The 16928-nt window shown below is 40.8% G+C and overlaps 1 protein-coding gene across 2 annotated transcripts in view; it reads right to left on the bottom strand.

The window, feature by feature from the left end:
- LRP1 (LDL receptor related protein 1) overlaps positions 1-16928 on the bottom strand; it is a 217407-nt gene that overhangs the window by 75838 nt on the left and 124641 nt on the right. For both annotated transcript variants that reach the window (XM_069970390.1, XM_069970388.1), the window contains exons 17-23: positions 15764-15889; positions 14600-14716; positions 10335-10415; positions 5773-5940; positions 4362-4544; positions 3851-4051; positions 1456-1701 (exon numbers count right to left, since the gene is read on the bottom strand). In XM_069970390.1, the coding sequence (XP_069826491.1) occupies positions 1456-1701; positions 3851-4051; positions 4362-4544; positions 5773-5940; positions 10335-10415; positions 14600-14716; positions 15764-15889 (1122 nt within the window). The remainder of the gene's footprint in view (positions 1-1455; positions 1702-3850; positions 4052-4361; positions 4545-5772; positions 5941-10334; positions 10416-14599; positions 14717-15763; positions 15890-16928) is intronic.

The raw sequence follows: 16928 nt of genomic DNA on the forward strand, positions 1-16928 counted from the left end.
AACCAGAAAGATTTTCCTGTTCAGATGGGGTCATCACTGCGTAGAAGAAACAGCTGCACTTTTTTACTTTTTATAAAATTCTTTTCACCCACAGCTCCATTGTTATTTATTTATTTTTTTAAGACATCATTTTTCCAAAATGGTATACTTAGGAAGGAGACACTAAAGAACCTCTACTATGCCATTATTATCATGGCAATGCACTTACATCTACCTCATCTTGAGTGTCAGCTAAGGTGCAAAGGTCTGGTCTGGTTACAATGCTATAAGATACAAGTTAAGTGGCCCAATGTAATGCTGCGTTTACACTAAGTGATAATTCAATTTGTTTTTTGTAACGATTAGCGTTTAGACGAATAAATTGTTAGAACAATCGTTAGAAAATTCATAAGAAAAATGGGTATTGCAATTGTTTTTGAGATCGCTTAAGCCCATCTTTCACATAGGGCAGGCATGTCCAAAGTCCGTCTGGAGGGCCATTTGCGGCCCGCATTCCGAACTTTTACGGCCTCCCAGGTATCCAGCTTGCTATTATCTGCCTGTGTTATAAAGCATATAGCATGTAGCATGTAAAATGGTCGGCCCTCGCACATGTTCACTTCATCAAATTTGGCACTCTTCGAAAACAGTTTGGACATGCCTGACATAGGGTGAATCTTTGAAAGACTGTTTAAACGAAGCAATCTGCAAATTTTTAGCGAAAAACGAAAGAGGATTTGAGAACATGGTGAAAGATCAAAATGAACGCTTTCTCGCTTGTCGCTCGTTTGTTGTGTTTACAAGGAACAATTATCTCTCAAATGGGATAGTTATTGCGAAAATTCAAACGATCATCGTTCCGTGTAAACGCAGCATTACACAGTCCAATTATTGACAATGAGAGCTGCTGCCTGCCAATAAATGGGCCCTAGTTTGATGATCATACAGGAGCACAGCCTACTACAATTACTTTCTAGTTATAGAAGTGCTGTAGAAAAACACAGCAAGGATTTTTAGCAATATTAATGGTAGAAAAAGTCTCAGGGCAGCACAATCCAAAAAACAGCTTGGGCAGGAGGAGATTATAGTTGGTTTAGATTTCTGTCCATAGCACACAGACAGCCACTGATGTGGCAAATTTATTAAGATATGAATGCATCTTTTTTTCTGGACTTTCAGACGCATGGCCAATCACCAGGAGCAGCACTTGAAAAGGAACTGCGCTGCATTTACCAAGTGCCACCACTACACAACGAACAGAGCCAATTGCATCTGACCCTGTTCCATTGTGTTATGCTGGACCAAAATAAAAAGAAAATACTGACCAATTTCCAAAGGGTGTATTCATGTCCCATATTTTTGCCATGGTCGTGCCAAATACAATATAATAAATATATTTTTAAGAAAAAAAACAGAACACCATTTTAGATCAACATATGCCTTCAAAATAAGTGATCACTCCCACGGTATACATACCTAAACTCTTGCAGCTATCGTGGTCTGGCTCCAGGACCCAGCCATCGTAACATGAGCACTTGACGGTAAACTTCTCTTGCTCACACCTCTGGCTGCAGCCAAGATGCTTGGGGCAGTTATTCTGGATCTGGCATGTCTTGTTATCGGGACCAGTTTCCATGCCCAAGGGACAGGAACACACAATTCCTTCACCAGGGGCCACAGTACAGTTGTGACTACATCCACCATTGTTCAGCGAGCATTGATCTGGTCAAGAGAGATGTGAGAAGATCAGATGCTAAAATAGAGAGCATACTGTATGTTCATTGAAACAACAGATATGTCTTCAGTCCAGTCACTGTCATGACATTGATGGGCTAGTTGCTCTCATTAAAGGGGTTATCCAGAGTAAGAAAAACATGGCCACCTTCCTCCAGAGACAGCAACACTCTCATTTCCAGGTTGGGTGCAGTTTTGCAACTCTGTTCCATTGAAGTGAATGAAGCTTAATTGCAAATCACACCTGAACTGGACATGAGAGTTGTGTTGTCTCTGGAAGAAAAAGGTCATGTTTTTCTAACACTGGACAACCCGTTTTAGGGTACAAACACACTGGGCGTATCCGCAGCGGATTTCTCGCTGCGGATCCCTGACCTGTACACTCTATGGGCAGACAAACTTGCAGCAGGAGTTTGTCGGCAGCCCGCCCCGCTAACCCCCCACCACCAGAGCGTATACATCACCTGGTCCCCGCTCCGGCTTGCTTCGGGTGTTCCCGGCAGGTCCCACTTGGCCAATCAGTGTGCTGCCCTGCCGAAGCGCACTGATTAGCCGAGCGGGACATGAAGACGCCGGGAGCCCTGAAGCAAGCCGGAGCGGGAACCAGGTAATATATATGCTGCGGTGGCGGGGGGTTAACGGGGTGAGCTACTGACAAAAGTTTGTCTGCCCATAGAGTGTACAGGGCAGGGATCCGCAGCGAGAAATCCGCTGCGGATACACCCAGTGTGTTTGTACCCTTAGGCTGGGTTCACACTGCGTTTTTGCAATCTGTTTTTTCTTTCATCTGCTTTAGTCAAAAACGGATGCATTTGTGTTTTTGTGTACGCAAAAAAAAAAAAAAAAAAGATAGATTTTGAATTATTTTGAAAAATTTTAATTGAAAAACGGATCAAACAGATCAAAGAGGATGCACACAAATGCAGCATGTAGACTGTGAATAAGATAGACAGTCTATAGACAGGGAATATTATAGAAATCAAATATGAAGAAAATAAAAACTATCACTCGAAGTAGAGCCAAAGTAGAGCTAAACTTTGGAGATAATTGAGGATTGTTTCACGCACATTTTTTATTTCAAGTTTTAGTATTTTGTAGTTTTTTTATTGAATTGTGAGTCAATAAAAGAAACTGATTAAACAGTAGTAGGGAAATATCCAGGACTTGGAGAATCACAAGGGCATACTGAAAGGTGTAGTTCCTAAGGCCCCTTTACAAGCATGTATGCAATACGCATGGGTCACATAAATAAGAACTACATCAGCACAAATTACCCTACAGACATTGTAAGTTTACACTGGGAAGCCTAGACAACTGTACATGTCTACATGTTTGATGTCCTTATGGATTTGGAGGGATGCTTTAAAGTGTCACTGTCGTTATAAGTTTTAAGATCTAAATAAACAGTAGTAGATGTGATATAAAGAAAGTTTGCAATTTACAATAATTAATTTTTTTTAGTTATGGAAAAAACGGCACTTCTTGTTTTCGGACTTTTTTTTCTTAAAAAACAGGAAACAGTCAGAAAACAGGAAGTCCTGTGTATCCCAGGCCATCTGAGCGCTCACAGAGAAGGCAGTCATGTGATTGATGGGCACATTGAGCAGTGACTCTCTGTACTGGCCGGAATTCCTGTCTTTAGTCTGTTTTTTTACAACCATCACAAGTCAGAAAATCTGCCTTCAGGAGACTGGACCTGGATTTCTGGTAAGTACAGCTTTGTTTTACAGCATAACAACAAAAAAATGAATGTATATTGCAAACTTGCTTTATATCACTGTTTATATCTACTGTTGATTTAAATTTTGAAAGTTATAACGACTAAGGCTAGGTTCACACTGCGTTTTCAGCATCCGTTTAACGGATCCGTTTTTTTAACGTCCAGAAAAATAGGGTCAGCAACGTTTTTGGTCCGTTTTGGTCCGCCCAAAAAAACGGATCCGTTTTTTTTTTTTTTTTTATAATGGAAGTCAATGGAAAAACGGATGCACACAAATGAATCCGTTTTTTGCAATCCGTTTTTCATGCGTTTTTTGCAAAAAACGGATGCGTTAAACGGATGCTGAAAACGCAGTGTGAACCTAGCCTAAGAAACTTTTGAGTTACAAAAAATGAATTACAAGGAAATCTAACTTACCACAAAGTTCTCCTTCATCAGAGTCATCTCCACAGTCATTGATGCCATCACACAACTTCTCAGGGGGTAAACAGATGGAGGTGTTATGTGCACACGTATGAGACGGAGGCTTACACACAAGCATATCACAGTTCTCTTCATCAGAATGATCCTCACAGTCAGTATCACCATCACACACCCAGGCTTTACTGATGCACCTAGCTGTGGTAACAGAAGAGATCAGTCACATTTCCAGTCTTCTATCCAAGTGTACATCAGATATCTTAAAAGGCAGTCAGAGCCTTTCATATATGAAATATAGCAAACCCAAGACGATGTTTAGCCTGTATACAATATTTGCATGCTAAAATGTGTGTAATTTACTGAAAAGACGAAGTTAGGGTTACTTTTCCAGCTAACAGATGACATTTTGTCCATCCAGTAACCTCTCCATAGGGTACTACTTTAAATAAGGAGCATTTCCCGATCAGTCCCATCCCAGCTTTTTGTTCTTCCCATTACTTGTCCTCACCAGAGTCCTTGCAGCCAAACTTGACATTGGGGTCACATGCATGTGTCACGCCATCACAGTTCTTCTCATCACTAGTATCCATACAATCTGTGTCGCCATCACAGCGCCAGCGGTTAGGAATGCACAAACCATCCAAGCGGCATTGAAACTCATCCGTATGGCAACCGCCAGGGGGTCGAGTGGCTATTCAGATGATTGGAAAGAGAATTAAAAATGATAAGAAAATAGTAAATTCTTTATAAAAGTTTTCATTCACTGCTTGTGCCAACTGCAAACAGTAACAATTACATGTGCGCACAAACACAAATTGCCAACTTTCTATAAATCTACATTAGTTAAAGGGCAACAAAACCCCTCATAAAGTAAGCAGGAGTTCTGATCTCAGCGTAATAATAGCTGAGATCAATAGCTGTGTATGGCATCTGAATGCATAATGTATATCTACATGTATGTTCTTGTACATGTACATACTAAATATCTGATAATGACTTTTTTTTGTTTAAGGCTGGGTTCACACTACGTGTTTCCTGATCCTTTTTTTAACGGACACAAAAATAAGGTTGACTATATGTCTGTGTCCGTAAAAAAAAAAAAAAGGATCCGTTTGGTCTTTTTTTTAATAATGGAAGTCAATGGAAAAGTGGATCAAAACGGATGCACACAAATGCAGACGTTTTATGTTATTTTGCAAAAACGGATTGCAAAAATATAGTGTGACCCCAGCCTTACTTAAAGTGACACTGTCACCCCCCTTTTTGCATTCTGACATCTCTACACAGGTGTAAAGGATAAATTTAGCAGTTTTCATACCTTATTTTATATCATACATCATGGTGCTTGTTCAAGTAAAAATTCATCTTTTATTAACAGCAGATTGTGTCAAGGGGGCGGGGCCTCACGGCATTAGCGACGTTAGCAGTTGGCCCCGCCCCCTCGCCGGCCAGTGGAACAGGCTGGCTGAAAGGTCTAGACCCCACCCCCTTTTACGTCGGCCAACCAATGGGCATCAAGGGGGCAGGACCGACGGTTGTAGGCGGGGCTAAGTGACGCTAATGACGTGCGGTCACGCCCACTTAATACAATCTGCAGTTGATAAAAGGCCACTTTTTACTTGAACAAGCACCATGACGTATGATATGAAATAAGGTATGAAAAACGCAAAACTTACCCTTTACACCTGTGTAGAGATGTCAGAATGCACAAAGGGGGTAACAGTGTCACTTAAAAGTCTACTTCCTAATGTTAAAGCTGGATAAAAGTCGTGCCACATACAATACAATAAAAAACTTTTTTCTAAATGTTATAAAAATAAAAAAAAGGGGGAAGACGGAAGAAAGAAAGAAAGAAGAAGAAAGAAGGAAGAAGGAAGGAGAAAGAAGGAGAAAGTGGTGCCACTTTTTGTGCCTCTCACCTTGGTTAGTACAGTTGGCATGGGTCTCGTCGCTGTAGTCCCCACAGTCATTGTCCCCATCACACGTCCAGTGCTCTGGGATGCAGCGGCCACTATTGCATTTGAACTGGGTGCTGGAACAGGAGTGACTGCAGCCGTCTTCATCGCTGTTGTCTCCACAGTCATTGTCTGAATACAGAGAGCAAAATAATGAATGGGCTTATCACAATAAAGAACTGACACCATAGCCATGATGTACAATTCTGCACAGGTCCTTGGAAAAAAGGCTGCAGTCAATAATATACGTTATTACTGTCATTTTTGGCAGGGTAAGTGCAAGAAATAATAGAAAAGGGAGAAACAGTGCAAGTTAAGGCTGCAGAGGAAGAAAAGAGTAAGCACAAACAACATCCGCATTCAAGACCAACATGTAGCTGACAGAGCTGGCCAGGTCCTGCACCTGTAAGACTATTCTGCTTAGACCCCGAGGGGAACTTTTACTGCAAAAGCCTCTTGGCTCTGTCCACTTTCTGACCGGTCATTGGCCAATAGTACTCACAGCAGTATATAGGACTGCCGTCTGAAAAACGGCAAAACCACATAAAGGAGACAGAGTCATAAGGCAATGTATGTAAGCTAACTGGAAGCATAGCAGGCTGACTGTCAAGCAGCATAGTCATTGACCAGATCACAGACGCATAGGAGTCAGGGATCAGGTCAAAGGAAGTTATTTCGATATGCAAAGCTAAACCCATTCCCTTCTCTAACAAAAAGGAGGCAAAAGCTCTAATATCTACATTTAGGAAAAAGAACACAGAAACTGCATAGATCATCACATGCACCATATATATATTTCATGTCTATGATGGTCTGTAATTTAGGTGGCCTGGTAATATCTCTTCATATTCTTATCAGACGTTAACAAGGGGTTTTTGTCCACATGGTTTATATCATCCATGGCAGTTTCAATTCATTGCTAAAGCAATTAGTTCCTGAGCTCATGACATGCGAAAGTCCTTAGTACTTGGTGAATATGAAACAAATCTACTAATAAAGGCCCGTAAACACATTTCATCCAGTAAATGGAACTGCAGATTACATTACAACAGATGGCCTTTTAAGAATTAAGATTGATTTAGACTCCGGGTTGTTCAGGATTAAAAAGAAAAAAAAAAGAAAAAAGGTCTGCATTACTCTGCTGCAGTGTCTCGTATTGAAGTTTAGCTCTATTTATGTGAATGGCAATGAGCTGCAATATCAGGTACAGCCTGAGGACATGAGTGGCGTAATTTCTTGGGGAAAAGATTATTTTTTCTAATCCTGAATAATCCATTTGATACTTTGCTTTTAGCATCAATACAAGGTTACAAATCTTTGAAGGGCTGCAATGGTTTGTTTTAACAAGATAGTAGCAGGTGGAGGACTGTAGGCGATAAGGGCCATTAATGCACAAGGCTGACTTGAATGATTGACTGATGCAAGATGGACATCACAATAAAGGGATTTTCCAGGATTGACATAAAATTGACAGGTGGTGACTGCAGAAAGGCAAATAAAAATGAATAAAAAACAGATTCAACCTTACTGCCACTTGTGCTGCTCTAAAGCCCCTGGCAGAAGTACAGGACCACAGCAGGTAAGTGCATCTGTGAGACAGTGACTGTTTAAGGGCACTGGACCAGGGGCAGTAATCAGCGCAGTTGGTATAAGAACTTTTTTTTTAATTTAATTTTTTTACTTTCTCTTCTTCTTCCTGCCCTTCAGCAATTTTTTCACTCCCAGAGAACCACTTTAAGGAAGGTTAGAGTTGGGTATGAATTGGCTGCAACAAGCTGGCACAGCTATCAAATAAGATAATTGTAATATTAAAAACAAAAAGGATCTTGTCTGATAACCTCTTCTCCAGCAAGAAGTCAGGAATCTGACTCTGCTCTATAGCTTCACTAAAAGTCTACAAGACGCTACTATAGCCCTAAGCTGGTTTGATGGTGCATGTTGACCTATGCACTAACCGGCAGACTTTGAACAGTTCTTTTCGTCAGAGCCATCCCCACAATCTTTTTCTGAAACAAAGAGAAACCAACCAAAGACAAGACATTCGAGACGTTAAAGACACAGAATAGAAGAAATTACAGACAATATAATAACAACAGACAGACACAAACTGCGCAAAAATGCACACATAGGATCGATCATGTGCCCATTTGGTCAGGACTATAGATCAGGTTAATATAAGAGACCAGTTGCTTCATGCAATTTGTTTACCAGTTCTTATTCACCATGGACAAAATATATGCTGCATCTAATATATGTAATAATTGCATTAATATATGTAATAATATATAATCATTGCAACCTATTGTATTAGTCGTTATATTATGTACATATTTATTAACATTTAATCCTATATTGGTGCTTCTCTAGATGTATGGTGGGCATGGTACACAAGTGTTCTGAACTTAGAAGTGCCCCTCTCACATGACACTTTTATTCCACTGTTAGCAATGTCTGTGCAGCCCTTGCCTTAATAAGTGAAAGTAATAAAGTTATACATACCTCTCTGCGCTCCATGATGTCCTGCTAGCTTTGGCCTGAACCGGCAGTGTCTGAAGTGACAGGCCGCTCAGCCAACCACCAGCACAGTGCCGCAGCCAGTGATTGGCTGAGCGGCCTGTCACTTCAGACACTACAAGAAGCAGGACAAAACTAGCAGGACATCAGAAAGTGGGGAGAGGTATGTATAACTTTATTATTTTTTCTTTACACAGTCATCAGCTGTCAGCTGCGCATCGCTATCACACATAGCAATGCATGCCCAGCAGCCTATATTTTAGGCCAGGACACGATCAGCGAATGATCATTAAAGACACGATCAGCCGATTATCATTGTCATCAGCTGATCGTTGTCTTTATTACAAGAAGCAGTGATCTGCTGATCAGCAGATTATCGCTCCTTGTAATAGGCCCTTGGAAGAGACAGAATGGTGTAGATCAGTGCTTCTCAAACTTTTTCTACTGGAGCCTCACCCAATAGACAAAATGATGCCTGGGCCTCACCAGACTGACCAAGAAGATGCTGGGGCCTCACCATCTATGGTGGAAATCCTTAAGAAAATAAAAACTATTGCTCAGGCTACCCTCCATTTATCTCCTAATCTCTGTATAATACAAAATAAGTCAAAAATGTTCCTAAAGCAGAGATTGTTGCAGTCAGGAAAAGAACTGTGCAGCTTATTGTCACTTTTGTGAGAACTGCCTCACAAGCTGGGCCTCACCAACAACTAGAGGGCGCCTCACTGGTGAGGCCAGCCTCACAGTTTGAGAAGCACTGGTGTAGATGATACGTCATTAAAGCGACTCTGTACCCACAATCTGACCCCCCCAAACCACTTGTACCTTGAGATAGCTGCTTTTAATCCAAGATCTGACCTGGGGTCCGTTCGGCAGGGGATGCAGTTATTGTCATAAAAACAACTTTTAATCCTGCAGCGCTGTGTCTAACGGCCGGGGCTTACATTTGTATATGCATTAGGCTGGCACACCCTCTCTGTCCCTCCTCCCCACCCTCATCATCATTAGGAATGCTCCAGACAGATTGCTTCCCAACCTGTGTGTATAATGAACATGGGCTGGATCGTTAATACACCTGTGCAAAGCTCAAACAGCAGTAAATGTTCCTGCTTCCTAATGATGAGGAGGGTGGGGAGGAAGGACGGAGAGGTGGTGACAGCCCAATGCATATACAAATGTAAGCCCCTGCCGTAAGACACAGCGCTGCAAGATTAAAAGTTGTTTTTATGACAATAACTGCATCCCCTGCCGAACGGACCCCAGGATAGATCTTGGATTATAAGCAGCTATCCGAAGGTACAAGTGGTTTGGGGGGACAGATTGTGGGTACAGAGTCGCATTAAGGGCATAATGATCAATACTGGGGCACTGTTCCTGACATGGCATGTCCCTGTAGCTACATTAATGACCCATGTGGCTAAGCCCCAAGAGTGACGACAGTTTGGCCAGTTTGGCCTCAGAAGAAAAAGTTTAAAAGAACTTCCGTAAGCAATATATGTATATATGTTATTCTTATTTCGACCATAAATAAAAACGGACACCCTTAAATAATCAGACAATTTTTTATATGTAAAAGTTTGTGGAACTTTCAATACTATTAACCCAAATCCCTCATGTGGCATTTCTAGACTATAGTTGTTCTTTACCACAAGTGCAATTTATATTTACTAACAAAATGTACCACTCCATTTATCTGCAAAGAAGCAAATGGCCAAAAGCACTGTGGCAATGTATGTCCGCACCGACAGGGATAAAGTTACGTACAAGTTACCCAAAGTTCCCAATGTGTATCGTACAAAAAGACTTGTCCATTTAGTCTTGCAACTATAATCTATATGATATTAGGCCTTTTATTACTGTATAAATGCAGTTTCATCTGCAATAAAAGTAATAAATACCCACTTTATAGTTTGAATCTGGCAATGTGCAGACAGCTGTAAAAAGAACTATCCTGTAGTCAAGACAGCCCAGGTCATAGGCTAGGTTTACATAATGTAAAATGGAACACTTACCATTGTCGCAGCGCCAATTTATGTTGATACATCGGCCATTGGTACAGGTAAACTGTGTAGAAGGGAAACAGGTCGGATAGGCTGCCAAAAAAAACCAAATGAAATAAAAAAGATAAAGTGAGTTCTTCTAAATAGGTTTCAGTCTTCAAAAATACCACCAGAAAGTGATAAGCCAGGCAAAAGCATGGCAATATTTTCAAGGTGACCAATAAGTGTAAACTACAGCTACAGAGGAGTAATATTAATATGGAGATATTTTTGGAAAACACACAGCACAAAGTTAAAGGAGAAGCCCAGCTAAAATCCTGCAGCCAGCAGGGGGACAGGGGAAATGGATTGCAAGTAGGCACTTACCTCTCCCCGTGCCCACAGTGAGCGGCTGGCTTTGGAAACTCCAGGGTGTCCACGACATGACCCGGCTGATGGACTGGCCAATCAGCCAGTCAGTGACTGGGGCGGGACACCACTCGACAGTTCAGCAGCCGAGACAGGCCTTTTCCCCCAAGTCGTGACATCATAACTCAGTGGGAACTGACTTCCGGCGGGGGTCCTGCGGCTGCTTCCGCCGCTCACTGCAGGCATGAGGAGTGGTGAGTGCCTACTTGCAATCCATTTCCCCCTCCCCCTGTAGGCTGCAGGGTTTTAGCTATTACCAAACTTCTTGAAAAAAAACTAAACATTTAGGTGATCATCACAGGATGCCTTGCACCCTAAGAGACGGGTTACTTTGGAGACAATGGTGTAACAAAGATCTAATAAAGCTGCACTGTGGATGTCTCATATTAACATATCAAAGAGGATCTAGTGAAATCTGGGATGGCGTGCCAAGTTAAGTGGAAATTCAAAGCCCAAAGGATACTACATTGTATTAGACAAACTCACAAGTATTTGGTAGGTAAAAAAAAAAAAAAAAAAGACAAATACAACTATAGGTCATATTAACATATACGCAATAATAGTCAATGTGAATAAAACATCCCTAACCCAGGCCTATCATTAAACAGTGTATACAAAGAAGGATCAGTTTTGGCCACTTATAGGCGTTCTCTACTTTGGACAGTTCCTACTGGTTGAAAAAGTCTTTAAAAAAAAAAAAAAAAAAAAAAAAAAAAAAAAAAGATTATTCAGATGGTAAAGTGCTGATGTAATAACAGCCACCAAGACGGTGATAGCCAAAAGTTTGTGATTAGGCCATACACCGGACTTCACTAGTGGGATTTTTTTGGTCAACCAATACATGCACAATATGCACTCCAGACTCTCAATAGTACAGGACAAACAGAATACTGCCTAACACACATTACCTTTTAACCTTACCATCTCAACAATGGCAGTGTTGAAAAGACCTTCCTGTCCTGTTCCTCTTACTAAACGTTTTAACACAAGAGTACCACAAACTCACATGCTTATAGTACTCTAAGAGTTATTTCGCAAGAATCGTTGCTAGAAATGTTCCTTCAAACGATAATCGGTCCTTGTAAAATTGTCATTGATCAATCAAGGAGTGGGAAAACGCCTGATCCCCGCCTGATTACATCTTTTGTGCCATGCTAAAATATATTGCTATCAGCCGCACATCTTCCAGTGTAAACGGGATGTGCAGCAGTCAGCAATATACTTTAACAGCCGCACAAATGGTACAGTCATTATTCGCCTGGCCTAGCACCGCGATAGATCGTGCCTTCTGACAGCACTGCAAATGAGCGCCAATCTCACGGACTGCTCCATATCGGGCCATCTAAAAGGACCTTAAAACACACAATGCTACTACAGGCTGGGTTCACACTACGTATATTTCAGTCAGTACTGTGGTCCTCATATTGCAACCAAAACCAGGAGTGGATTAAAAGCACAGAAAGGATCTGTTCGCACAATGTTGAAATTGAGTGGATGGCCGCCATATAACAGTAAATAACTGCCATTATTTTAATACAACAGCCGTTGTTTTAAAATAACAGCAAATATTTACCATTAAATGGCGGCCATCCACTCAATTTCAACATTGTGTGAACAGATCCTTTCTGTGTTTTTAATCCACTCCTGGTTTTGGTTGCAATATGAGGACCACAATACTGACTGAAATATATGTAGTGTGAACCCAGCCTTAATCTGCCTTCACATACATCCATAGACATTCACAACCATCTCTTACTACTTCCATGAACTGTATAAGCAGAGATCATCTTGTTCCAATTTTCAGTTAATCTCTTTTCTTATTTTATCTACCCTAAGCCCTGGGAAAGTGTTTACTGCAATGTCCAATACATTTATATAAAAAGTTTAACTGTGGTTTGTGGGTTATAACTATCACCTGTTCCTGGGAGCTTTGATGTAAGTGCTAAAAAACACAAGTCTTAAATAAATGAGTGAGTGAATAAATTAACAAACTGAGTATCAAGTGTTCTCCTACTGCAATCCACAAGATTTAGCTGTGATCTGTGGGGAAATCTGGCAATAAGTGGTCAATAGGAAAATTAAGCATTACACGATTTCTATTCAAATAAAGGGGCCCCCTAACGCAAATTAGATCCAGATACAGAAACAGGTTTTTAGCGGTTTTTAATCTACTTCATTTTAGTACATTATTATGGGAGCAGCCATACTGCCTGAGCTGCTTTTGTCAGCATATAAAAGATATAGGGAAAGTACCATAAACATCATAGTTTGGAGGAGACCATATTCACTTCACTGTGCAAAGGTCATTGTGCAGGGAGGAGGCAGGCTTTAATTGTGAATAACCTGACCCCATCTTAACAGGATGTCTTGGCTTATTATTAGGCTTAGTAGCTTGACTGTGAGATTTCAATGTTATTTTAAAATAAACAAAGTAAAATGGAAAAAGAAACCAAAAATTCTTAAAAGTATGCTTAAAAGGAGAAGTCCTGTGGATTGAAAAATTTGGCAGCCGGCAGGGGAAGGGGTGGAACTGATTACAAGCACTAACTTACCCCTTCCGATGCCCGTGGTGAGCAGGAGGACCAGCTGCAGGTAAGTAAGTAGTTGTAATCAATTTCCCCCGTTAGTTTTTTTTTTTTTATCTGCCGGACTTCTCCATTAACAAAAAAAACATGACAACCCCGGAAGCAAGCAGGAAGCCAAAGACCGGGTCTAGGGGCCTATAAAACAGACCTGAACCTCTCTTTGGTCTTTTCAAAGTGAACAGAATTTAATGTATTGTCTCCCATACAGGGCTGGAAAAATGACCCAGCACACTGTGTTATACTACAAGAAGGAAGTAGATACTGTGTGGAGAACACATCCATAAAAATGAATAATGACTACTAACTAAACACATTCACAATCACTCAGGAACACAGATAAACCTTTCAATGTTTTCATTCCTTTAGCAGCTCAGATAAGATACTATACAGCACATCAACATTGATTTTCTATTGTGAGTAATGAGAGACTGCTTTGGTAGACTTCTAGGATATCCAACTAGTGAGCGAGTCTGGTAGGGTTTCAATGGGGCCAGTTTAAGGGAAACAAAAGAGTAACACAAAATCTCATACAATAAGTAAATTAACATGACAAAAAAGTCCCTCAAACACAAAGATCCTACACAGAAGTAAGAGAAGCATCAGCATCATAAAATGTAACTTCCCCTCTGAACAGGAAACTTCTTTATCATAAAACGACAGAAAGGAAAAAAAAAACTGCATATTGGTGTGAGGCCCGACTTCTCATTATCACCTACTTTTTATTATGAAAATGTGAGAGCAGCTTTTAAAACTGTGATACAAAGTTGTAAGGGTAAAGTGGGTGAAATTCTGCTGTCTGGTTTAGACTGTCATTTTACCCACCCCCTTGCTACCTAGAAACAAAATTATTACCAACAATCAAAATTTTGTTCAGGGGTTATACCCTCTTGTGCATGGAGTAGGGAATGTTTTACTCTATTCAAAATCCCAATTGTCTAAGGGTCCTTTTACACGGCCAATCAGCAAGATCGGTGCTGATTTGCAGTGCTTTTAGAAGGCACGAGTAATCACGCTACCGGGCCACACAAATGATCACTGTATCGTTTCTGCAGCCATTTAATGCTAATGTAATGCAGCTATGTTTTGGCCACTTTGTATTGCTATGTTTGCACAGGGAGATGTGTGGCCGATAGCGATTTTACTGCCCGCACAAAAGATGCAATTGTTTTCCTGCTCCTCAGATTATCGCTCAAAGGAGCGTTTCTAGCAACAACCCTTGAAAATAATCGGCCCAAGTAAAAGGGTCTTCAAAATTCCATTTTTAGCTTTTGAGAAACAATTTACCACATGTAGAGGATTCATCGGAACGGTCCCCACAATCATCATCCAAATCACAAGTCCAAGAAGTTGGGATACAACGACCACTGGCACAAGAGAACTGGTTAGGAGGGCATGTACGTGCTGTGAAGCAGAAAAAGATAAGAACAAAGTCAGTGAGGATAAAGAGAATTATTTCCAACTCTTAAAGGGGTAGTGTGGTGTTCAAAATTTATTCACTAAATAATACACATTACAAAGTTATACTGGGCGGTCCGTCCCGGCCTCCTGAAAATTACGTGTTCGACCCAAGATGGGGGCCAGGGTCGACAGTGATTCGGTGAGTATACGGCATCACACTTCAGTGGTGGGGGGAACATGGGGAAGGGGGCCATTCACTTAAATAACACACATTAGTTGTATAACTTTGTAATGTGTGTTATTTAGTGAATAAATGTTGAACACCGCACTACCCCTTTAAGTACATCCAATGGGCAGACACACAAGTTAGCTAATGGCTTAATTCTTGTTCAGCTACACAATATCTTCCATTAAGGAAGAGTTGAGAAGGCCTGCTATGCTTCTCTAAACAAATAATTGGCAAAGAAGGCAGTAGAAAGATGGTGGTTTACTGATGATCCCTGATGAAAAGGAGGGTTACCTTCTTGAAACGTATTGTTATTAAAGTCGTATGTTTAACTTAAGCATAGAATGTGTGTCTGGTGTTCTGTGGGGAACTATGAGGTGCGGGCATCTGGCTGATGTCAAAGGGATTGCGCCAGTGAACCACCAATTTTCTACTGTCTTTGTGTGACGGAACTCCAGGACAAGTTTCCAGGAGGTGGGAGGCTGCAGCCTGACTGATATTAAAGTTCACAGTAGTGCCATGCCTATCTATGTACGACCTAAGGTGAGTGTACACTGCACATACATTTTCACTTTCTATATCAGGTGTAATTTGTCTGCATATGCAGCACTTGTTGCTTTTTTTTCTCTTCTACATATACTTCCTAAACAGATAGACACAGTAAATAAATTAAAGCCACTATATGCAAATGCCATGGCACCTCTTGGATACTTCCATTGGAGATATAGATCAGAAAACACTCCTAACATACACCTCAAAAAGATGTGAGCCTTTAAAAACAATAAAGAAATTCAGGTACCGTCATTTTGACATGGTACAGTTACCCGAGCATGTAGAGTTAGATTCATCTTCTCCATTTCCGCAGTCATTGTCGCCATCACACAGCCAGCGGTTGGGAATGCATCTGTTGTTCTCGCATTTAAATCGATCAGATGGACATGTGTGTTGGTCTTAGTAAAAAGAAAAGAGAGCACTTTAGGTATCTATTCTTATTTCTGCAACAAAGACAAACAAGCAGACACAGGCAGATCTACTAAAAATAAGCAGATCTTATTTAGAACAAGAAAGAAAAGTATGGGTGCAGCAAACACTATATTTATTCTTTTTGTGAGCCAGAATGGCTGACCACTAGCAGAATACAATATTAGTCCTGATTACTATACACAATATACTCTGTTTTACACAAGCATTTCCCTGACCTATCATTTAGCTTTTACCAATATGCCCTTTTAGGATATGTTAGAAAGCATCAGTCACCAAAATGCAGTAGGCCATTGGTATAATTGTCATATCACTCTATATACTGCATTATGTGACTGATTTCCTCCCTGTAACTTGCACTGCAGAGGTGCTAGATATATTTCTACTTTAAAAATAGCTGTTCATTACAGATAAGCAAATTATTATAGTACAAATTTAATTCATTTCCAAAGATAAATTTGTTCAAATTGGACACTTTTCCAATTCATTTTGGGCCAATCACTCAGATGAGCACTGCACTCTACACCAATAGGGTGCCATAGAAAGTACATACAGAAGCAGGGACTACTGTCACAGGCAGTAGGCCCTGCTACTGTACACTGAGCTGCCTGGAGGTTAGTGGAAATACTGCATTCATCACTGCTTACCTTTATTAGTAAGTCTGCTAGGCCAGACCCTCCGCAGGCAGGCCAGCCAATGAGAACAGCTGTACAGTGTACAGAAGCAAGAAATCCTTCCTTTGAAAAGAATCTGACAACCATTCTGTGTGAACTGGACTAGAAATTACCTTTGCTCATCTCTACAGTTGGCAAATATCCATTTGGGGTTTCGCCTTTGTTGCGCCCTCTTTGTAAGCAGCCTATTGGCCAATTACAGTACATAAACTGGCAGAGTATAACCCAGTTTAATCCAATTGTTCAAAGCCTTCATGGTGGAGTACATCCCTAGGCAGTCAGGATTGTTTAGTGTGGATGAACCTAAAACTAGGATTTCCCATAGGGGTGGGTA

Source organism: Dendropsophus ebraccatus, chromosome 5 (assembly GCF_027789765.1).
Source record: "Dendropsophus ebraccatus isolate aDenEbr1 chromosome 5, aDenEbr1.pat, whole genome shotgun sequence".
In the NCBI taxonomy this organism is placed as follows: Eukaryota; Metazoa; Chordata; class Amphibia; order Anura; family Hylidae; genus Dendropsophus; species Dendropsophus ebraccatus.